General features: G+C 38.2%; 1 protein-coding gene across 5 annotated transcripts in view; it reads left to right on the forward strand.

Annotated features, from left to right (window-relative positions):
- ENOX1 (ecto-NOX disulfide-thiol exchanger 1) overlaps positions 1-25,246 on the forward strand; it is a 619,238-nt gene that overhangs the window by 97,520 nt on the left and 496,472 nt on the right. For 2 of the 5 annotated variants that reach the window (XM_037741175.1, XM_037741173.1), the window contains exon 2: positions 17,849-17,914. The exons of 1 other annotated variant lie outside the window; for it this stretch is intronic. In XM_037741175.1, coding sequence (XP_037597103.1) covers positions 17,884-17,914 — 31 coding nt within the window. In that variant the 5' untranslated portion in view covers positions 17,849-17,883. Of the gene's footprint in view, positions 1-13,736; positions 13,818-17,848; positions 17,952-25,246 lie in introns of those variants that run through there. 2 more of the 5 variants (XM_037741174.1, XM_037741177.1) reach the window with 2 other exon arrangements.

Consider the following 25,246-nt stretch of genomic DNA (forward strand, 5'->3'; position numbering starts at 1 on the left):
TCATCTGGGTGAACTTGAAAGCTGTGGCAGACTCTTTGGCACCAAGTTTTGTTTAAAGCAAACACTGTAGAGAACGGCCTTGGAGATCCTGAGAAATTAAGGAAGAGCAGCATGATTTACACAATGAGGCTAAAAAGAAAGCAAATGCTATGGGACAGTAATTTCTGAAAACTATCAGCTCTAAAGAGACATTCTAAATACTGTTTCTTTTTGAAAACCATTGCAAAGTTTAAGTATTTATATTGGTATTATATAGCTATGATCATGATTTTTTTTGTGTTTGGCTGAGTATAATATATGCATTCCTATTTTGTAATTAATTTTTTTTTATGGTTGAGTATGACTGCTATGCAGAAAGGAACATTGGCTTAATTTAGCTCTTATTCATTCCTTCCCTCCAAAGAGGTCATAGCAGTTGCTGTGGTAAAAGTAACATGGGAATTAAATTGCTTCTGAAGATTACCTGTTCTCTGTAGGGTGATAGTCCTCAGAGATGGGACTCAAAAACAAATATATTATTATTCCCCAGTTGTTACTGTCACTAGTGTGGATTAGAGGTGCTATCGTGGGACTGATGAATCTTCTGTAAAAGAAGTTTTGATCACCCTCATGGCTACTCAGAAGGTTGTCAGAACTTCCTACATTTTAAATATCTGTGCTAGGAGACATCCTGGGACATCTGACTTTCGCTCACCTTCTTAATTAATTTAACATGCTCTTCTTTCCCTTTGACAATTCAGTTTTAGTGTCCAATCAAATATAGCTGAGTGAAATCCTTTCTGACCACTTTGGTTCCTCAATAATTGAGATACTTATGTCTACCACACAGTCAAGAACTTGACATTTTCTCACATATATTGCTCTTACCAGTTATTAAAATATCACTGCTTAAAGAATTTAAAGGGGCAATAAGAAAATTTCATAAATGGCTAAAGTAGAAGATAGACAAAGACATGGGCACGTAAGGGAGGCAGATGTTGTTGCTGGTTAGGACAATCTCATGGAGGAGGTTACACTTTAAGGTAAGCCTTGAACATAATTGGGTTTCAGCAGGTGAAGTTGCTTCCTTTACAAACATGTACATCTTCATTAGTTTAGAGGGTAATCTATGGAGACAGAATATGAGTTCTCTTCCCATAGTGTCCTTTGCGACACATGCTTCAGTGGCTGACACAGAACCATGTCTAAATATATATTTGTAGACTTGAATTCCGGCCAGAGGCAGTGAAATAACCACTTCTCTATGGCAGAACAGAAGGTTGTCCTTGTCCAGTAGCCCTGGAATGTTTTTCAGATGGATATGTACCCCTATGCTGTCTTCTTGGACCTGACTGCTTTGATGCCATATTTAAGAGAAGGTGAAGGAGTGAATGGGGTTCCGAGGGGAGAGCCCGGTTGAGCCTCCACTCATCTTTGGAGGTGGATCTGTGGCTGTTTCATCTTGGAATGAAAAGAAATCATTCCAGAAACCCAACTGAAGTTGCGTATTTTTAAATCTCACTGTCTTTTGTCTGCTTCTCTTGTCTTTGTTGGATCTGCTTTGCATCTCATTGGGAAAGGTTATAGTGGACTGACAAATAGCCATTACATTAGTGTAGTGCATCTCTCCCCATCACCAGCTGGACACCAGACCTGCTTCTGTAACTGTGGAGACACTGCAGTCCCTTATGAGCTCCCCACTTCCTTCCCAACCCCTACCTCTCTTGCCATAGGATATCAAAAGGTAGTTAAGGAACTTGTATGGTGTTGGCTGGGAGCCTCAAAGTTTCTTTTGCCTTGCAGCTCACCCCCAAAGAATTGCTCAACCAGTCCCAGAAACTCAAAGTACTACACACAACAGCCAATTGTAAGAGGAGAGTTTCTCAGTAGAGTGTCTGCCACTGACCTTGGCCTAATTTGTCATATTTTGGCTGACAATTCCAAAGATAAAGGATGAGATACCTTAGATTTGACATGCCACATTCTCCTTCTGAAGCTGTTTGTTTTACTAGCTAATGATTTTATTCTGTTATATCAAAAACCCAACGTTTATTTTATAAGCATGGCAACTAGCCCTTATATGAGTAGTATTCCATAGGCCCTAAGTGGAACACATAAAATGACATTTCAAGTGCCAAGTTTTTTCTAGTGCCCTTTTTTTCCCTTACAGAATTTTGAAAGCAGCTTAAATCTAATTGGCTCCCCTAGGATCTCAACTCCTATTATATTTGTGGCATTTCTTTTTCTGAGAGGCATCTGGAGAGACTGAACTGCCACTGCTAGCTGGCATGCAGGGTGGGAGGATGCAGCAATGTATTTTTTCCTCTTCCTTAGAAACTTTCAAATTTTGGCTCAACTCTTTCTGAGCTTTGAGTGTTTAATTTTTGCAATTGTTTTTGTAATGTTGAATTCTACTTTTTCTATTACTAAATTTCATATGAATGAGAATGGCAACTACAACTGCCACCACCCATGGTGGCCAGTCTGCATTTGCTATGAAAGAAAAATAAAGATAGAAAGAAAAAACACATGATAGTAGTACAGATCCATGTAAATAATACTTATCAAGCATGGTTCTAATAAACTGACTTTCTGCAGGTCTAGTCTATTAAAAGTAAATACTTCTTTACACCATGGAACTGAGTTAATTGATTCAGATGTTCCTGTTACCTAAACAAGTGTGAAGAGACTACCAAAACCTTTCTGTCAGTCACAGTGAGTTCACACCTTTTTAGCCCCACGTAGTGAATGAAGCAAATGGAAGGGAAGATGGCTACCTTGAATACTAGAGAAATGAGGAGAGTATAAGCACACCAGGGGGCTTTGTTTGTTTCAAAATGTTTGCTTTATCCAGATCCTTATACTTAAAGATCTGAGATATAACAACAGAAAAGTACACTTATCGGGTCCATTTAAAAAAATATATTATTATAAGGCTCTGCCTTCAGAGCCTCAGTCATCCATTGTGGAGTTGAAGGCTGAGAGTAAGGAGTGATGAATGTTTAGGAGGCCATAGACTTGATTTGGGCAAAGCATACTGAGGACATTCTGAGGCCAGATATGAAAGCTTGTTGAGTACAGTGGGCAGGCAGTGGGGTTAGAAATAGCATATGGAGAAATGGCAAGAAACTTATTCCTCCTTTGGAAGATAAATGATTTGGAGTCTGTGTATTAGAAGAGCCTTAAAATATTTGGTGTCTCCTCCTAAACACAGGCCAGAAAAGTGACAACGAGAATATGCTGAAACTTTAAGTGCCTTTTTTTTTTAGATGGTGTCTCAGTCTGTCACCCAGGCTGGAGTGTAGTGGTACAATCTCGGCTCACTGCAACCTCCACCTCTTGGGTTCAAGCAATTCTCCTGCCTCAGCCTCCTGAGTAGCCGGGACTACAGGTGTGTGCCACCACACTTGGCTAATTTTTTGTATTTTTAGTAGAGATGGGGTTTCACTATGCTAGCCAGGATGGTCTTGATTTCCTGACCTCATGATCCATCCACTTGGCCTCCCAAAGTGCTGGGATTACAGGCGTAAGCCACTGCTCCCTGCCTTAAGTGCCTCTTGATTGTGTGTGTGTGTGTGTGTGTGTGTGTGTGTGTGTGTGTGTGTGTGTGTGTTTTATGGCCCAAATGGGAATATCTGTTTAATTGCAATCTGGTTGTCCTGTTTTTGGTTAGACAAGACCTACTCAAACATAGAGAAATCTAATTTCAGGCTTAGCAAGCAATAAAGTCAATAATAAAACATATTTATTAAATTAAAAACAGTAAGATTCTCGTTAACTCATTAAAAAAGATTCTTAAGATTTTCTTCCCAAGAGAAACATTTAAATATCTGCCAAATGGAATAAAGGCCAGCCATATTGCATTTGAGTAAATGTGTACATTTTGTCGTCCTAAGGGAGACAGCATGAATTTAGGGAGTCCAGTGTTAATTTTGTTTGTGCCATTTATAGAGCTATACAACCCAGGGCAAATGTCTTTGTCTCATGAGCCCTTACTGTTTCTCATGTATAAATTGAGAGGATTGGATTAGGTGATGATTTCTAAAGGCTTTTCCATTCTATAAAACATATAAAGTCTTTCCTTATATTCTGTAAATCAAAAGTATAAACAGGTGAAAGAAAAGCACAGAAATGGTTAGGACAAAAGTGTAGCTCAGTGCTTAAGGGAGGAGTTTCTGGGAGGAGAAGAGAAAGGGGCAGGGCAGGGCTGCAGCAAGTGTGGGGATCTCTCCAACTTTAGTTCAATGTCTGCCTTTCTGATGGCTTGGATGATGCAGAAATGCACCTCCTGTTTGTTCCCTCCCTCTCTCTCTCTCTCTTGTTTCCTGTTCTTTCTTCATGTTTCTCTGTTTCTTCTTTCTTCACACCTCCATTCTCTTACCATCTCTATATCTCTCTGAGGAATAGATGTAGTTAGGATTTGTCAGGAAGAAACAAGAATAATGATGAAGTTGGAAAAATAATTTCCCAGATTGTTTTTGTCTTTTCATTTCCTGGCATCTGTTATAGCTTCAGTTTTACTTAGAAAAAAAGTTCATAGGTTGTGTGTTCACAGTGATGATAATGATGATGACACTAACCTTGAGTACTTGCTGTGTGCTGGGAATCATTCTTAATGCTTTAGGAGTAATTCTGTATTTAATCCTCATAACAACACAATGAGGTAGGTACTGTTATCATCACCATTAGGCAGATAAGGACACTGAAATCAGAGAGGTCAAATCACTTGCCCACAGTTAATTTTGGTGAAGTTGGGATCTTATCCTAAATCATCATTTTTCAGTGTCACTGCTGTATGCACTCAGTCTTGCTGCATCTTCTCCAAGGCAGAAATGCTGTATATTTTTCATGTTCACTTTAGAATTGGTATACTGCTTGAAGAAGATACTGTACTTTGAATTGAACTGAAGGAGCACCATCCTATCTGGAACAGAGAGTTGTCCGTGGCTTCTCTTGCCCTGGACCTCCAGGGCAGGCTGTGCTCAGAATGCCTTCTCAAGGTTCTTGTTGAAAAATATTTGACTTGTTTGAAAGCATCTACTTCCTTTCTGTGTACAACTTATGAAACTTCTTTTAATTTAGAAATTTTAGTTTTAATAGTTAAACCATAGTTTAAGAAAGTTTGATTGCATTTCTGTACAAATAGTAAAAGTGTAACATTAAACAAATATGTGAATAAATTAATATATGAACCAAGTAAGTTGTGTTTGAGGAAATAGCTACGAACAAAAGGTCAGTGAAGCACTGCATTTAGTTATTAGAGAAAAACCCTTTAAGTTTGTATTTGCCTGAATACAGTTGACTTCTTTTGAGATATACTAGGTTTTTCATTTATTATGAACATTTTACACAAGGGAAAAAAAGTATTAGTATGTTTACACTCCAAGGTCAATATGTCTACTCCTACATATGGTATTAAGATGAGAGAAAGAAGTAAGAGAGCTAATCTTTTTGGCATTTGTTTCCATGGCACACAGATAATATCTTTTTGGTAGGATTTTGCATTTGAAGGCAGAGGATGCATTCTTTATTCATTATGTCCTCTAATACCTCACTTATCCAGTGGTCATATTTCCAGCAATTCTATCCTCTGGAGCTTAGGAGTATTGGATCATAGAATATTAGTGTTGAAAAGGATCTTAGGGATAATTTAACCCAATTGTCTTATCTCACATATGAAAAAGTATAGCTGCAAATGAGTAAAGGGCCTAGCCATGGATTAGAAAAACATCTCCAAATAGAAACTAATAATTACAAAAGTTACATACTGTTTACTCAATTTGCTTCGTAAATACTCGTTGAGTAGGAATTATGTGTCAAATGAGGGACAGAACAGTCCTCCTTTGACTATGGTCCCTCCTTAAAGCTCTTACCAAAATGTGTGTGTGTGTCATGAGGCCACAGATAAGAAATAGCTGGGAATTGTTCCTGGTGAACCCTTTGAAGATGACAGGGACTTGATCTTGTTAATTCCCCAGTGTCTCATGGTGCTGATCACAGGAAGAAATGATCACGGTATAGAAATCTGGGAATATTTGGTATGAGCAAATCTACTGACTTAAAAACCCCTCAAGGAATTATTATTTTTCATTACGGTGTTAAGTCTAAGTTCATGTTGATAACTGAGTCAAGAAGAGGTTAGAGTTCTTTCAACCTGCTGCTTAGCATAGTGGTTGAGTGCATATTACATTTTTGAAAGCGTTCAAATGAAGAGAGTATTAGTGCCCAAAAGAGTGAGCTTCAATTCTCTGGGAATTTTTTCCAAAGTTATAAAAATTTATTGAACACCTGCTATGCATAACAACCTATCTCTAGACCATGAACAGATAAGTTTAATGTTAGTAGAGGGGAAATTGAGTCATTGTAAATAAACTTGCTGTTTGGCCATTAGCTTTACAGCAGAGTTTTATATACTGAAACACCATTATCAAGGTTGGTGTTATGAAAGGGGTCATGCTAAATGTGAGACAGAGAGAAGAGAGAGGATAAATAAGCTGTATTAACTGCTGCAGCCTAGGCAGTGTGTCAAGTGTGCGACTTAATTTTATCCTCACAGCAATCCTGTGTGGTACTCGGTGTTGTTGCCGTTTTGCTGATGAGGAAACTTGGAATCAAGAGGTGAGGTAATTTGCTTAAGATGATGTAGCTGACAAACAGCTAGATTGGAATTTGTATCTCTGGAATTCCAAAGTCCAGGGCTGGCCCACTGTGCCTGAAGGAAGTGGCATTTAACTCTCCAGCTGACATGGAGTATAACTTTACAGACGTATGCATTCATCCATTTATGCATCCATCATCTATTTAACAAATATTTGAAAACCAACCTAGTGCCAGACTCTAAAAGAAGAGGCAGAGCCAAATTCATAGAAAAAATTGAACTACAGGATACTATATTACATAATAAAAGTATGCGACAAAATCATAAGAATGTGGTTTTTTTTTTTTTTGAAAAAAAAATTAGCCTGTAGACCCAGTACCATTACTTTAAGATTATATTTTTTATATTTGGGGGAATTTTTTTGACTCTTATAAAATATAACTAGATATAAATTCAAAATTAAGTCATTTGTAGTTAGCAAATCCATTTTAAAAATTTCATATTGATGTTAAACTGCCGATGTTGGCCCTGATGTCTAAAAGAATGTAAGCTTTCCTTTTCTTCTTCACTTTCAGAATGATAGCATCCCATTCAGCCTCCTGGATATATTGGATGCACATTTAGCACTTCCCAGATTTGATACATAGAGTATCAAATGATATTTTATTGCCTCACCAATTCTGAAGTCTTAGTGAAGTCTAAATTAGTAAAATGTACAGAATAGAGAGTTAGAGAACAGACAGACTAACATAAACTATGTAATTATTCTTTGTCAATTAAAAATAAAGTGAAACCTAAAAATAAATAAAAATAACAAAGAAGAAATAGACTAATAGTGTATTCTAGAAAGCACAGGATCGCAAGTCAGAAGACCTGGATTTGGATACAGATTCTTTCACTTGTGTAGCATTGTGCATGATTCTAAATTTCTTTGAGTCTGGATGTGTTTGTTTATTTAATAATGTTTATGGCACAACCTTGTGAGAACTAAAAGATACCATAGATATAAAAAAATTCTTTGCAAACAAAGTTATAGTGTCAAATTGTGTAAAGATCTTTATAGACTCATCATTGTAATAATTGTCACCTCAAGATGTCAAGTGAGGATACTAGGGATTTGACATTGGGCTCAAGATGCGAAGGAAAGAAGAGAAATAGAGCCCTAGAGAGAAGTTGTTTTGTGTGTGAAGGGAGAAGATTGTCAGTATTTGTCTTACTTTTGAGTGCTCAGTTTCTTGCCTGTTTTAGTTTAGGTGGCAGGAGCACGCTACAGCCTCCTTCTTGCAGCCTCAGAGACACCTGTACAATGTCTCTTAGTGGCACCAAAGGCCCCCATGTTGAATCTTTCTCATTCCTGACCCTTTGCTTCCTTTTGGCCACTCCCACTCATGTGCCCTTTGCTCTCCCTGCCTCCCACCATCAGTCCATCTCCATGCCTGACTCCGGCTTTTCCTGGGAGCAGGCTCTCTGAACCCTCCAAATTACTCCCAGTTTACCTTCATTCTTGCCATCTGCCTTTCCTATATTCTCTGCAAATCTCACTGACCACACTCCCAGAAAGGAAAGAAAAATTTAATGATATGAGAAAATAGTCAGGAAGGTGGTGTGTCCAGAAGTAAAAAGGGTTCTGTAGGACAGAATGGACAGGGAGATAAGGCCTTGATGGAGGGTCTTGGCAGGAGACTCGGTGGGCAGTTTCAGAGGGTGACCCACCTGAGTGTTTAATAGCAGGGCAAGTTTCAACTCTACTTTGCATGTGCTGAGTGTGTATTACCGTGTACCTCTGTGAAAGTATTGGCAAGACAATCAGTAATAGATAGAAATGACTCCATCTTAATAAGAAGGCAACACATATGACCACCATGGTTTCAGTCCTGACAAGTGATTTTCTAAATCTGTAGACTGGAGGCCGGGGTGCAGCTGATCAGGTATCTCAAGCTTCTTTTCCCTGAACTCCTTTCTGTGGGTATTCTCAGTCCAGTTATATCAGGCCCCAGTAACTGTGATCACTGTGATTGTGCATAATTGCCTGTTGTTCCTTAGTGGAACTGTGCTTGCAAGGTAGGGGTCCTTTGGAAAAATATTATTAGAGAAAAGCAGCAGAGAGGAAGTCTGCAAGTCAACAAGTAAAAAACCAACCCACGCTTAGTAGGAACAGAAAATGTATGACTCATAGGGACAAACACAGAGGCGGACACTGCTTCATTGTTTCTCTGTCAGACTTTTAAATATGAGGTGGGAGTCCTCACAGCTCCTAGGGAAAGCCTGGTAGATGAAAAACGAAAGCATATTTTTGAAACTTGTGCAGGTAGTATACAGACTAAACAGTGTGTCCAGGCTTCCCAGTCCAGCCCCTAGCATGTGTCTTCTTTAAATATGATCTGACTTATTTTAGTGGTAATTTCATCTAGATAAATTGTATTCCTTTAAATAATGTTACAAACACCAGATGTGTGAACTCTTTGGTTCTAGTGTTTTTGTCTTTTTTCCTAAAATGTGTCCTTCCTGTACTTTTGATGTTCTTTGAGAAACCTAAAGACAAGATGAAGAATTCCAGATGAGGCTACTGAAAGGCCTGTGAGTCCTGGGCGTGTGTTCCTTCCATGCACGAGGAATCTCCACCTGTGCAGCCCTCAGAAGGATTTCTGAAGAGCTTATGCAGTAGAGGCCTTGTGGTACATAATTTAAACATCTCTAAAAATCTATGCCACAATCTACCTTAACATTTGATTTGCTCTCTGTAAAGTTTGCTTTGGTGTTAACGATCTTTCAGTTTTATCAGCCACATTTTATGGATTATTAAAATAGTGTCTGTGATGGGATGAGCAAAAAGGAAATGACGGGCAAGGCAGCAGCACCCCCACCCTTACCTCATCTGAAAATGTTCTCACACTGAGGATAGTGCTTGCGGGGTGCCCCGTGTGCTCCAGATGATAGACAGAGCGTGTGATGTACCACAGGGACTCCTGAAACGAAGCTGGGTCCCTCCTTTCAGCATTGCTGACTGCTTGCTGTGTGACCTTCAGAAGACCCTTCACCTCATTTGCCATCGGCTGCCTTGCCTATTAATTGGGACAATAACAACCCTGGCTCTCTGTTCTTCGAAAGATTGCTGACGTGATTTAAAATTTGCTTTGAATTGCAAAAAAAAGTATTAAAAATTATGTATTTACATATATTCATGTATATATATACATATACATGGGTATATGTGTATACACACACACATTTGCTATTCACGCTGAGGCAGAGATCGAGCAAGCTGAACTTGATTTCCCTTAGTGGGCTGAACACTCCCACTGCTTCCAGAGATCTGGACCATGACACATGGCACCTTGTGTGGTTTTGTAGCCAGGGTCTCCCCCATCTCAGTGCATGATCTCTTCTCCCATTCAGAAATCATCTTTGATTCCGCTTTCTTCTTCATCCTCTACATCCAATCTGTCCACCACCAATTCCGTCAGCTCCTCTTTCAAATCCATCTACTTCTACTGCTCTGATGCTGCTATCCTAGACTAGACCACCATCATCAGCCTCTGTTGATTGCCTCACTATGATCCATTTTCCATACAGCAGCCTGAGTGACCTTTCAAAAATGTAGAATACATAGTCAGAAGTCCTGCTTGAAACTATTCAGTGGCTTTTTGGTGCTTTTAGGATGAAATTCAAGCTTCTAACCATGGTCTGCCTGGTTTACTCTAATCACACAACTGGTTACCTTGTTCACTGTGGTTTAGCCAAGCTGGGCTCTTCAGTTCTTTAGCTCACCACATTCTTTCTTAAGGATTTAAAAAACAGACTTTATTTTGGAGGGCAATTTTAGGTTGACAGCAAAATTTAGTGGAATGTACAGAGATTTCCCATGTAGCTCCCACATGCATAGCTTCCTGCATTATCAGCACCCCCCGCCAGAGTGCTACATTTGTTACAATCCGTGAACCTGTGATGACACATCATTATCATCGAAAGTTCATCTTTTGCATTAGGGTTTGTTCCTGGTGTTGTACATTCTATGGGTTTGGATAAATGTAATAATGACATGTATCTATTCTTGTAGTATCATATGGAATAGTTTCACTGCCCTTAAAATCTTCTGCCCTCTGCCTATTCCTCCTGCCCTTCCCACCCCCCTAACCCCTGGCAGCCACTGATGTCTTCACTGTCTTCATAGTTTGAGTTTTCCCTCAATGTCATGTAGTTGGAATGGTATAGAATGCAGCCTTTTCAGACTGACTTCTTTCACTTAGTAATAGCTTTTAAGGTTATTCCATGTCTTTTTATGATCTTGAGGATTTACTGTAGCTTTTTGGTTTGCTTGGCTTTAAATTTTCACCTTATTTATCTAGCCTCTTGTCACTTTGTTGTATTTTCTTCATAGCTCCTATTGCCCTCTGACATTCTTTTTTTGGTTTATTGCCTGTCTTTTTCATTAGAACTTTAGAGAGTGAGAGTCTTGTCTTGTTCCTGGCTTGTATCCCCAGTATCTAGAACAATTGCGGCTGCATAGTACATACTCAACAGACGTTTGAAGAGTTAAAGAGTTAAAACTTGGACATTCATTCTTTTGGGCTTTACTCTTATGGTGACAAGTCTTCTCTTCATTCACTCTGCTCCAGGTTTTGTTCAGAGTAGAGGCAGAAATTCATGTTAAGTCACTGAGTCTGGGAATTATTTCTTGTTCACCTTTGGCTTCTGAAGCTCTGCTGGTTTTCTGCTGAATTTAATGGGTCTCCAGACGAATGGCAGTTTGGTAGCCTTGGTGGGAATCAGTCACGCTGCAAGAGTGAACAGAGGCAGTAGAAAATTATTAAAGGAAAATTGCAGAAAAGTATGATTTAACATTTATTGAGTCACACATTGTACTCAAAGCTGTGTGTAACATAAAAAGCAAATTAGGAGACAAGTCAGATATAAAATGAGTGAACACATACAAGCACACAAATACTGCAGAGACGTATTTCTTCAGATGCCTTCTTTCATTTACCAAACTGTAGTCTTATCAAAATATATAGGCTACTTCAGGAGAGAAACAGTGCAGCCAATGTTTGTGGCCCACTTATGCTGTGGGGCACAGGGAGGCTTGCAATTTCATTACTGGTTTTTAAAGAAACTTTCTCTTAGGCTAACAGACTTCCTAGAGAGGCCAAACCAAGTGAAGCTGAGTTAATGTTCTCATTAAAATGTTAAAGAGGCTTTATTCATGAACAACTGAAGCTGTAATTGCTTTATCCTTGTAAACTATGAAAATATGCAGTGATCTCTCATAGAGGCATTCACCCAGTCCCTCAGTCAGGAAAAGCCTTGTTTAGTGGAGGGCTTGGCTGCACCTGGGGACTGAAAAGCAGATCCTCTGGGTGGTTCGTATCTGTCAGGGATATGGTATAAGTGGTGGTAAGGGTACTCCATCAATCTGTTTTCACTTTGTAGATCTTGTTTTGTAAGCATGATTTGACTATTTGAACTTGAGTACTAATTTGGAAATCATATGAGAATTGAACATGTATATATATACACACATGCAAACAAATGTTATGGAAGGAAGCAGGTTTTAAAAAAATCAGGTTTATCTTTTCCATAAGCCATAGCTTATTGAGATGAGAGTAGAAGAAATTGAAAGATGCTGATATACTGGTGAAACTAAACAAAGAATTGATCTGGAAAAGGATGGCATGTGATTTGCAGGGTGAGAAGGGACTCACATCTGGCTTTCAGAGGTAACAGACTTTTTTGTCCCTACTTATTTCTGTCTTTCAATGCCCCAGTACAAAAACATAGCTGTGGAACTGTAGGTAGTGAATTCAGATGGCAAATGCAACTATGTTTTTCTTTCTGGAAATGAAATAAGGATGAAGTCAGACTTACAGGATTGAAATCATAGAGCTATGGTTTTTATATAACTAGGAAACTTATATTGGAAATCTCAAAGTGAAATTTAAAGGGAAAAAGGTTAGAACATTTTCCTTTTCTCTAGTTCCTTATTATTAGAACCCTTGTTGGTTGAATGATAACAGAACTAGGCCTCACGACATGCAGACGTAATATGAGCAGTACCTAGGGATTGCTTTAAAATGGTGTAGAAGGAGAAAATAGCTTTTCCTCATTCATCCTAAGTTTGTGACTGATGCCCCTCTTAAAAAGACATTAACAAGAGAAGAGGATACAAATGTATTTAATATAAATTGTACATGACAAAGAAGCTTTTGTGTGGACACAAGGACCTGAAGAAATGGTTGTACTTGTGTATTTTTATACTAGGTGATGAAAAAGTGGATAGTTGTAGAGAAATAGGATTGGATAAAGGGAATATTATCTAATGGTAGAAAAGTGGGAGAAATTTACCAAGGCTTTACTTTAGTAAATTTACTTTAGTAAATACCTTCTAAAGTATTTGCAAAATACTTTACTTTGGGTTAGAGTTACACTAAAATACATATATCCTAGAAATGTCTACATTTTCTTCTTCAAAGGGTCAAATCTTTTTCAGATGTAAGTGCAGTGCATTTGTTAAAACTGGCTCAAGTCTGCAGGGATAATGGAGTTGAAAGATACAAGAAGCTCTCTTTCTCTGTGATAGATTGGGTAGGTTTCTAAAGAGTTCTTTTCTGGAGGGGTTATGATCCCAGTCCAATGATGTCAATGGTATGAATGGTAGAAAGTACCTCTCATAGTTTTTGAACACAAGGTAGATTCTAATATCTGGAACACTATTGGTGATATTTGATAAAATATATATTTTAAATTATTAAGAGATTTAGAACAAGATATAACAAATTCCTACTACTAGCTCTTCCAGTAAACTCTTGGTTGATTGGGGAACTGCTAACCTAGTTCCTAAATTCAGAAGTAAATCCAGAGAGATAGGGATCTTTGGGTTCTATCCAGACACAACTCAACTTACCTTCCCCTTCTGCAAAATAGGATTCCAATCCCTTTCCTGATCTTTAGAGCAGATCTATTCTGGAGGTTTCTTTTTGGCTTGCCTAGGAAATCATAGTGGGCTGTAATCAGGTCCTGATATTCCAGTATAACTCAGAAACCTTTGAAGAAATGCATGCTGTAATGAGCCCTTCACCAATAATGGGATATGTATAGAGAGTATCATGGGAACAAATAGTAGTTTTTTAGAACTTTTGTTTGCTTTCTAGAGTTTTCCATTTCATTTGCAGACAGAATATTGTCACATCTGACTGCTCAGCATCTCCGCCCAAAGCAGACCCTCTTTTCATTTTAGTTCTTAGAGGTAAGTTATATCCAAGACCCTATATTGACCTTATGATTAGTTGATGTATTAGTCGGTTCTCACACTGCTATAAAGATACTAACGGAGATTACATAATTTATAAACAAAGGAGTTTTAATTGACTGACCGTTCTGTGTGGCTGGGGAAGCCTTAGGAAACTTACTTAAAATGATGGTGGAAGGGGAACCAGACATACCTTATAGGGCAGCAGGTGAGAGAGAGAGCACAGGAGAGCAGGGAAAACTGATTTGTAAACCATCAGATCTCATGAGAACTTATTATCATGAGAACAGCATGGGGGAATCACCCCCTTAATCCAGTCACTTCCCTCCCTCGACATGTAGGGATTACAATTTGAGATGAGATTTGGGTAGAGACACAGAGCCATATCAGCTGTCAATGCCAAAAGTCTAGGGGAAATTTTCAAAGTACATTCTTGTGTGATATTTTCCTTTAAATACTGGCTTTTTTTTTTGTTTGTTTTTTTGGTTTTTTTTTGAGGTGAATTCTCACTCTGTTGCCCAGGCTGGAGTGCAGTGTTGAAATCTTGGCTCACTGCAACCTCCACTTCCTGGGCTCAAGCGATTCTCCTGCCTCAGTTTCCTAAGTAGCTGGGATTACAGGTGTGCCAGCTAAGTTTTATATTTTTAGTGGAGTTGGAGTTTTACCATGTTGACCAGGTTGGTCTCAAACTCCTGACCTTGAGTGATCCACCTGCCTCAACCTCCCAAAGTGCTGGGATTACAGGCATGAGCCACTGCACCCGGCCCTGTTTTCCTTCAAATACTTAATTCAGTTATGTCTTAAGGCTTATGTTGATTGGCCAGTGATCGTTTGCCTCGTCAACTCATTCATTCAGCAAATATTTTGGGAATATGTACTATATTTCAGGGGCATATATGGTATATAGGGGCTGGGATAAAAAGATTGGGAAATCAGATTTGTTTACAAAGTTTTGTTGATAGTTCATAGGTTGAAAATAAAGAGTGAAATACCTAAAGGAAACCAAATTACTTTTCTGCAATTCAAAGACTACATGCAAGATTGCCATATCAGAGCCTACTCTGTAGAGTTCTCCGTTAAGTGCATTTCATGTGGGAAGTGGCACCAGATGTTTTCTATATTACGATAATCTTCATATATTTATTAAGCTGTAACTTATAAGGCTTCCTGATGGGGCATTAAATGAGGCTCTTTGTGTGCTACACTGTGTCATTGTAAAGAAGCAGTCTGTTAATTCCTGCCTTGTCATTTATCTGGCTCTTACTGGTAATGAAGCATGTTTCAGTCATTCCAGGAGGGTTTTGGGGATATGCACAAAAAGGAGTAAGTGTAACAAAAGGATTGGTTTTATGGTGGGTTGGAGGAAATACACTTAGGGAGAACTAGGGTAGAATGAAACCTTTTGTCTAATATGTTTTACAGTTTTATTCGAATAACTCAGAATTGTTCTACATTTTAAGAAATGCTAAGAAAATACTAGGTTACTGCATTTTTGAAAGTTTTTCTTTTCTTTCTCAGTCACTGACCTGGCAGTGGGTTAGGAGAATCCAAGAACTCCCAAGAATTACAATGGTACAGTAGAGGAGTCAAGCAATTTTCCTATCATTTCTAAGCTCTGTGCTTGGGAGAAATGGTTATATACTGACAATGGAGGTTTGATTCCAGGAAAGAAAAGAGAGCATAGAAAAGGGAAATAAAAATGTGGGTTGTTAGATAAGAAAAGGGAAAAGAGCAAAAAAAAAAAAAAGGAAAAAAGATGTTTTGTTGTCCTTCTTTCTCTCTCTTAGCTCCTTCTTCTCACAAAAGGAAGGGGTGCAAAAATGGGCAGATTAAAAGGGTAAAGAAGCGAGTTGAATTAGAGATAGGAAGGTACTTGGAGGTAGTGAAGGAGAAGGAAAATGAGTCAGAGAAATCGCAAGAATAAGTGAGAGGGAAGGAAATGGGATAAGAACTGTTTAAATTCAGGAAGAAGAGAGGGGCTCAGAGAGGGGAGTGGACACTTTGGTCACACTGAGAGTCTTCAATTACTCCCAGCAGGGCATCTGCCAAATAGCCAGTGTCCTTTGCTGAAGACATTTTCCTGACTTTTGTATTAACTTTAATGTAATTCTCTTTATTGTCCCCTTATTGGTGGTGGCAGTTTCATCGACACTCTGTGTGATCAAATAGCAAATGTGTAGGTACAGTTCTGCTATTCCTGCCCCCTTACAGTTTGCAGCCAACTTCTGAGTAGTGCATCTTGTGTTTGACATTTGTCATTCCTCCGTGTCTTGTAGGAGAGTTGAAGGGGAAGAGAAATATTCCTAAGGGCTGTCACAGTTATAGCTCATGCATTCAAATATTAAAGAAGCTTAAAAAACTCGATAAAATCACATTTTGATTTTTTTTGAAGTAAGATAGTTGACTCCTTGCTAGTCTAGTGACCTGCCCTAACCTAAGGCCACAGTCACTATACGTATAGGTGCATTGCTTCAAGACTCAGCTCAGGAAGCCTTCCCAGAGTTTCCCACCTAGGTCAGGTACTTTCTAAGTGTGTACCAGTACCTTCCCCTGCCCCTGGCTTCCTGTGCTGACCTTTTCCTGTTAGATCTGTCATGCTGTGTTGTAATTTTTTTTTTTTGAGACAGAGTCTCCCTCTGTCACCCAGACTCTGGTGCAGTGGAGCAGTATCAGCTCACTGCAACCTCCGACTCCTGGGTTCAAGCAATTCTCTGCCTCAGCCTCCTGAGTAGCTGGGATTACAGGTGCCCACCACCATGCCCAGCTAATTTTTGTGTTTTTAGTAGAGACATGGTTTCACAATTTTGGCCAGGCTGGACTTGAACTCCTGACCTCCTGATCCACCTGCCTCGTCTTCCCAAAGTGCTGGGATTACAGGCGTGAGCCACTGCGCCTGGCTGTTGTGTGGTAATTTTTATCTTTCCACTTTAGGCTCTTTGCACAGTATTCATTATTACTGAGCACCTCATTATGGAACAAATAATGTCTATCTTTGATGTCTACAGATGCTGATCTTTAAAGTGTAAAATAAATTCTTCTAAATTTGGCTATGCTTTTAGATATCTGTTTACAATTAGGCTGCATGTTCTGGAAAGAAAAGAGATATAGCCATGTGTAAGGTGTTTCTGGAGAGTTTAGTAGAATATTTGTTTCCAGATTCATACAACTATAATAAAGGATTTGTGATCCCTTTAAGTTTTAGATACCAGAGGATGGTCTTGAAGTTTGGGGGCAACCTATTTCTTATGATTCTAGGACTCACGGGCCTGATGGATAAGGCACTTTAAAACCATGCTTCTCAGACTTTAATGTGCATAGGGATTATCTGAGGATGCAGATTCTGTTGCAATAGGTCTCAGGTAGGTTCTCAGATTCAGCACTTCAAGCTCCCTGGTGAGGCTGATTTCGCTGCCTATGGACCACGTTCTGAGGAACAAGGCTTTAAAACACTTTCTAGAAAGCTGGGCTTTATCCTATGAAAATGTCTAGGAGCACTTTATAGTTTGCAGAACAACAAATTTCCTGAGGAAAAGCTTATAAGTGTGTAACTCTTATTTCAATTTGGAAACTTAAAAGAATTTCTCACACTTAAAAACGGTACATCTGATACTAGTCAACCCCAAAACTGCTTTTGAATGACATTTTAGATTGTACTACCCTTAATTAACATATAGCTTTATTTTTTTAGGCTTTCTTAGATTTGGGAAACCCTGGCCCTAGGACTGGCCTTAGTGTATCTACTTTAGCAAGAAAGACTACTTTCAAAGCAGAAATACTGTTTGAAAGATTGACAGTTCTAAGGCTTTGTTTATGATGAGACCTTCACATTTATTGATTGTTACCAAGTTAGCACCATGCAGAGACCTTCTCCAAGGGCATTCAATCGCAATGGCCAGAAATGGAAAGGGCAATGTTCAGCTCGAACTTTGCAGGCGAAACCTTGCATCTACTTACATAGATAGGTTCAGTCACCTCTCTGAAATTGATGTTTGAAGTTTTTTTCTAACAAAATGGCCTTTATTTTACAGGTCCTTTGCTGCCAGCATGCTATCATATTTATAATATGTGGAGGAGAGAGAGCTCACCATGCTCAGGTAAAGGGATGGTATGTGCACCACAAATAACAAGCAGGTTAGTTATCACCATATGGGAAGGGATTTAGTTTGATTATACCTCTGGCATTCTTAGTTGTGTCTAAGTTATATCTGGATTTCAGGGACTGTGGCTGAAGATCTCGGTGAACTAACATGCATTTGGGGAGCATTTACAAAATACCTATGACAGGGCCTCTGTGAACATCCAGCAAAGAAACAGGACTGGTCACTTGAAATCTCTTTCCAACTTCTACAGAGTTTACATAAAATTACTACTGTTGTTCAACTTTATCAGCTTATCATGAGGCCTTTATCTTTTTAACATTTATGTAAATAAATGAATACCGAAGACTTCTAATTAAAGTCTTATCTCTGTCCCCTTATCTAAAGGTATCCTTCTAAATTTCCTTTGCATTTTCTTTTGAAATAAATGCATGTCTCACAACTTTGATTTTCCCAAACAGGTCACTGAGATTAATTTTCCATTAACCTTTATTACTTCTGTTTTTTTCTAATCATCTTCTTAGAGGATTAAACAGTCCCCATCGGGCTAGTCTCTCCTTAGGATATGAGCCGTCTTTTTCTTTGATGACCTCTATAGAACTGATTTGGATGGTGGTGATCTATTGTCCAATGACTGAACCTGGACTCGTTAACCGAGCCAAAGCTTCTGTAGATATACCCACACTAGGAGTTCTGATGACCATGGCCATGTTGTTATTGGTCTTGCTTCTTTGGTGACCCAGTCTGTATTATTTTCATCTGACTGCCTTTACAAAGCATCACAAACTGGCTGGCTTACACAACAGTAATGTATTGCCTCTGGATTCTGGAAGTCCAAAGTCCAGGTGTTGGCAGGGTTGGTTCCTTCTCAGCTGTGATGGAGAATCTGTCCCAGGCCTTTCTCCTACCTTCTGGCAGCCTCAGGCATTCCTTGACTTGTAGATGGTATTCTCCCTGTGTCTTTACACTGTCTTCCCTACGTGTGTGTCTATGTCTATGTCCAGGTTTCCTTTTAGTAAGGACACCAGTAATATTGGATTAGGGCTCACCCTACTGACCTCATCTTCACTCAATCATCTGCAAGGACTCTATTTTTAAAAATGTCACATTCATATGTATGAGAGATTTAGATTGCAGCATCTTTTTGGTGTACACAATTCAGCAGATAACACTATGTGGATGCTGGCATACCTCATTTTATTGCACTTGGTTTTATTGAGCTTTGCAGATATTGTGTTTTTTTATACATTGAAGGTTTGTGGCAACCCTGCATCCAGCAATTCTATTGGCACCATTTTTCTAACAGCACGTGCTCATATGGTGTTCCTGTTTCAGCAATAAAGGATTTCTAAATTAGGGTGTATACATTGTTTTTTAGATGTAATGCTATTGCACACTTAATAGACTATAGTATAGTGTAAACGTAACTTTTATATGCACTGGCAAACCAAAAAATGCATATGACTTGGTTTATTGTAATGGTCTGGAACCGAGCCTGTAATATATTCAAGGTATGCCTGAATTGAATTCCTCTAGATACCCTTAAAGCATCTAGCATGGTGCCTGCTGCTTAATATTTGTTGAATTAGTGAATGATGTGGACCATAAAGGCCATGGCCAAATTTAATTTGACAAAGCAAAATGCAGTGACCAGAGGTGGGCAGGTATTATGCCAACATTTGTCCTCAGTGAACTCTTGCCTTCAGGATAGTCCAGGCTAAACAATATCATAAATGAGATAAGAGTTTTCCTTTAAAGGTAGTAGCAGGTGGGGTTTTTATAAAATACAGCCCTTTGTGTGAGCTGGTACTGCTGTCTCCATTGGCATCACAGGTTGAACTGCCAATTTACATGCTGCCTCTATCAGTACATCAAGATATTGTTCCAGCTAATTCAATACAATTTAAATCATACTTAGCCGGGCTATTCTTTCTTTCCAGCTGCATCGCTTTGCACTTATTAAATTTAACATTCTGTTCTCTGGCTTTAATCTCTAAATGCTATCCTGAAGTAGATCTGCCCTAATCATGTCTTATTCCTTCTTTATGCTTCCTTTAGCTCAACATTATTACAAGTTACCTTTTAAGTGTTCAGATTTGGGTGTTGATAAATTATTAGGATACTGGTCTCAAGGTAGCACTTAAATGATCTGTCCTTTAGAGTTGCTTATTTGGAAAACCCTTTATTTCCTCTTGGGGTAGTGCTTTCTAGCCATGTCTACTGTTACTTCCAGGAAAGGATTACCTTTTTAATAGCAAAAGGAAACCCCCTGCTGAGATGAGTGAAAGTCCAGGGGCAGATCTCCTGGGAGTGAGGCAGGCATCTTTAGGAGCCCTGTGAATTCATTTAAGCCCCTGGATTAGTGCTGTGTGGAGATGCTGTAAGCAGCAGGTCAATGTCTAGATATTGACTGTGTGGGTCAGGCCCAGGCCTCCAGGAAGTCTGAGCTGCAGAAAGGGTGGAATCATTTACTTACAAGCTTTTCCAGCCCCACAGGAACTTTTGCGTTCCTGCAGGTGGGGCTGCAGGCTGTCCCAAGGCCAACTGATAGCATTGGCCTAGGCAGCAGTGAATTTATAAGATGATGACAGGCAGTAGAAAATGAAAATGAAATTAAAAATTCATCTTAGCATTTTTCACGCTGACATTCGTCCTAACAAAATTGATAAATCAAACAGCAAATATTTATGACGTGTGTGATGCATGCAGGCACAGTTCCACCAAATGCCAGGTATAGATGTATAACTTCATCCTGTGTCTCCATTGCTAACTTTCCTTTTCCATTTTATGCAAGAGCTTACTACCCTTCATTAGAGGTCTCCTATAACTTTCCATGTGAACTCTCCTAAGTGTGGCTTGTGGGCATGGCTATAGGGTTTCATTAAAATTGAAACAGTTAATTTGTTTTGGTTACGCAATGATCAAACCATGTGATGGTGGGATAGCCCTTGCCAGCTGCAGGTAGGTCCTAGTGAGCAATTATAAGCTTGTAATTCATCTGTCCCAAAATAGCCAGTGAAGTACTCTATGGTGTGCGCTATAACAATTATCACATCCCAATAAGTCTTATTTTAATAATCAAGTAATCTTACATGTACCTAATACTTCTCTATTATTAAAGAGAAAATAACCCAGAAATAAAACCTCAGGTGCCTTGAACATGAAAAACGAGTTTGTTATTGTTGCTTTGTCTTTACTCCATTTTGCATTCTCTAATTTCACTAATCTTACTTTTCTGAAAACTCAGCTATAAGACTCTCATGGAATTGATAATAATTTGCTAACTTGTTAGACTCTGATTTTAAAAAGGGGAAAATGAGAAAAATGATTCTTATGTCCTTTTAGTTAATAATTAACATGGTAAGTTTTTCTTAGATCTCTGACATTAGAATGTAATTATGATATTCTGGAAAGTATTTTAATTAAACAAATTATACTTCAAAATTTGTACACAAATCAGTTAAAATATGAATCTTAATGTCTGCTTTCTGTAGGATCTTCTTCCTCTCCCTCTGATGGTTCCTTCTTTGTTTCATTTAAATCATGAGTTTATGTTAAGTGCTTATGAGCTGATAATATAAAAGTGATGAAGAAGAGCAGTGGCTTTTGGCAGGGAACTCAGAAGCTTGGAATTCTCTTCATCTGCATTTAGTTGTCACTAAGCTCTGTCAAATTTCTATAATTCTTTTATATTTTACTTTCCTTTTTTAAATCTACAGTTATTCTTTCTAAGCCTTTCTCTTTTTCTTGCTTGTTCATATGACCATTCTGTTTTGTTTGCTCGTTGGTTCGTTCATTCATTCATTCGTTCATTCATTCATGTAGTACCCTTTTGACAGGTGCCAAACTTTGTTCTGGACATAGTATCAAGTATATTATAATTTATATGGGAGATAGCAATGATTTTTGCATGACTACGATGGAGCAATAAAACTAAGTATACCTTTTATATAGGAAACAGAGCAACTAAATTGGCTTGGGACAATTGGGAAATACTTTATAGAGAATATTTTATTTGAATGGAAATTAGTAGGAGATGAGTGGTAGAGAGAGAACATTCTAAAGGAAACAGAGGATAGATTAGCAGAGAGGTATGACAGGGCAGGGCATGTTTGTGTATTCCATGTTGTTTAGATATTGCTGGAGCATAAAGTTGGGAGAGGGATATAGGGCTGGATGAGACTCTATACGAAGACAGAAATCAAATCTTGAAGGGCCTTTGACACAATGTTGAGCCCTCCTTTGTATGTCTTCAGTTCTTCCTGCTCCTTGCAGGGAGAATGGCTGTGTGAAAGAGTGATTATATCCTGCCAAACTCTTCCTTTGTGACCCTTGTCCTGGTCTCACTGCTTCCAAAGGGAAGTCAAGTGTTTTTTCTCTTTAATTTACTCCATTGAATCATTTATTCTCCTAGATTTGCCTGCTTTGCTTTTCACACAGAATTTGTTATTTTGCTTTTAGATTCCATTTTCAAAATCCTCCCCTCCTTTAAGACCTCACTGAAATTCATATCCTTTATGAAAACTTTTCTCTACTCATGAATGATTTACCCCTTGTGAATTCTAGAACTTTCATTGGACTCTGCATATTGCAATTTTCACATGCTTCTCATATGTCACAAGTTATTTTTATAGCATTCTCAGACTATCCACGTGTTGAAGAGAAGGGCCATATACCTACCATGTATCCTATTTCTGCTGTAAGTGCAGCTTCTTGCATGTATTAATAGTAGACATTGCATGGATATTTGTTAAAAGAATAGAGGAAAACAGAGTTCCTTTAATTTGAAAGACTGCTACAGAGGTGGAACTGAGGGATTGATTAATTGTCATATGGAAGGGGTAAGAGTTAACATAATGTCCAGATGAAACTCTTAGAGGAAAGAATAATTGTCAATGAAGGTAGAAAGATTACATTAAACAAAAGGCAGGAATATGTACAGAAAGATGCAGTTTGAAAATCAGTTAAACTACCCAAAGGTTTAGGCATGGGGAGAAGATACTTAGGAAGCCATTCAGCATGTGTGATTGTCTTTAACAGTGAGTGACAAATGGAATAACAGGTAAAAACACCTATATTGCATGAAGATACTCTACATTATTAAATAAAATGGCCTCTGGAAAACTTGATTTAATTGAAGACTTCTCAGTTGCAGATCTGGAGACAATCACAAATTCAGAAATATATTTATGAAACTCTGTTGCCACTGAGCTCAAAAGACTGTAATCCTATTACTTGTGATTTTGAAAAGGGTAAACATGAAAAACTGAAAAGAGTTATTGATTAAAGAAGTAATATGAACAAGAATAGTGGAATTAAAGTAATTGAGGCAATATTGGGCCTAATGGACCTTGTTCTCTTAATGCCTTTCTTCTGCTTTTGTATTGAGTTGGCCCCAAAGTCGATAGGACTATGTGCACAGAAAGAGAAGGACATGATGGAAGAATTAGTATTGCTGTCTCTGAAAAAAATCAATCTGTTGTTCTTACAGAAGAACATCAATCAGTCTTTGAAATCAATTAACTGGAATTTTTTACATTTGGCTTCTAAGATAATGAGACAAATGATGAGAAAAGGCTGTATGCCTTGCATATAGTGAATAGTCAGTAAATGTTTCTTGAATTGAAAACCAAACAATATCATGGATTTAGTTTAAAAACTACTTCAGCGTAAGTCCTTTCATCAGTCCTAATTCAGTCCCATTTCTTTTACTGGACTGCCTATATCTATAGTACTATAAATGTAGATTGCTCATTTTTATTGATTCTTGCTCTGAAGTGAGTTCTCTCACATTTTTACTGCCAAGGAGTCCAGGCCAGCTTCACGTGACTTTGTATCTCTGTATTATTTAGTGTCTTAACTGTTTTCTGTGACCAGACTTTCTGCCCTATACAGTATTGGCAGATTACATTTTTTGAAATATCATTTTGCCAACACTACTCTCTATTCAGAAAACGCTGATGTCTCTTTGTTGTCTACAAAATTGTGGGCTCGTTGAAGGTTAGAGTTTATTTCCCACTACATGCCTTTGAAAGCATCTGTGTTCAGATTTGTCCAGCTACCCGTCCATACTTAACTTCCACCATCCCCCTACCCAGACACTATGGGGAAGAGAGATTCGTCTCTTCATTCGGTCTTCCCATTTTGCAACACGCATAATGTTCTGCATGGAATCCTTCCTCTCATAACTATATCCATGCAATTAAAGTCATTTCTGCTCCAGGCAATATAGTCCTTAAAACTGCACATTATCAAATGCTGTGCTGTAAAGACAATTATTTCAGTAGCATAAATAGTGTTGGGGACTTGAGAGCTGCAGGGGCACAATAACAAAGTTGTTTTACCTGAAGTTATTTAAATAATAATGGTATTTTCAATCTCTGTAAAAGTATAACTTTAAAACCTGAAGATCACAAAAAAATGCATTTTGTTATATCTCTTTTTATAAGATTGTAGCGAACTAAGCTGGTATTTAAAAAATTGTTTCAACATCTTAATGACCTACTATTGTGAGAAATGGAGAATAAAGACACTTAAAGCAACTATGTTATAAAAAGAAGAGCTTTTTTTTATTTCTTATGCCAGGAGCTCTAGTCTGCATAAAATAAATCTTATTCCCCAATCAATTGATCACTTTATACCTAATACACATTATGCAAACTCTGCAGAGGAAATGTCTATAACACTTTATTTTTCAAAATGTAGTTTAAGGTCCTTTTTCCTCTACTGAGTTTGCCTTTTACCATTCTCCCTTGCCTGGGGATTTTTCTCTCTGAATACTCTCTTTTAGGTTAATTATCAATTCAAGGACCTCTTTAATTTTCATCTTTTTGAGAATTTGTAGAGACTGTTTTGAAATAGAGACATATTCTTATTTTCCACAATGTCCAATACATTGTTAAGGCAATGATGTACTAGTTTATAAAATCATGCAATTATTAAATTCAGTTTCATCTAAATCCAAAAGTTGCTGTTTTCTCTACTTTCTGTTCCTCCTGAGCATTGGGCCTTGTTTTAATGTTTTAGGGGGAAAAAAGAGTAATCCCCATTTTGATGTCAATGCAAAAGGATAAAGACTAACTGATAGGTTTCAGATTAAGGATAAATACATGTGTTAGTTCCTGACCCTTCTTGAAACCTCACTAAAATGATGTTTAAGAGATTTTTATTTTAAAAGGCACACACCGATGACAGCAAAGAAAGAGGGCAACAGTTACAGCATTTGGGGATTTGGTATATAGATGGATGAGTAGTAACTTTAGCAGACCTGAGAAGGTGAAGTTTTAATCTAGCAGAAGAGAAAGGAAAAAGGTAACCCAAATTATACTG

Source organism: Cebus imitator, unplaced genomic scaffold (assembly GCF_001604975.1).
Source record: "Cebus imitator isolate Cc_AM_T3 unplaced genomic scaffold, Cebus_imitator-1.0 Scaffold96, whole genome shotgun sequence".
Lineage (NCBI taxonomy): Eukaryota > Metazoa > Chordata > Mammalia > Primates > Cebidae > Cebus > Cebus imitator.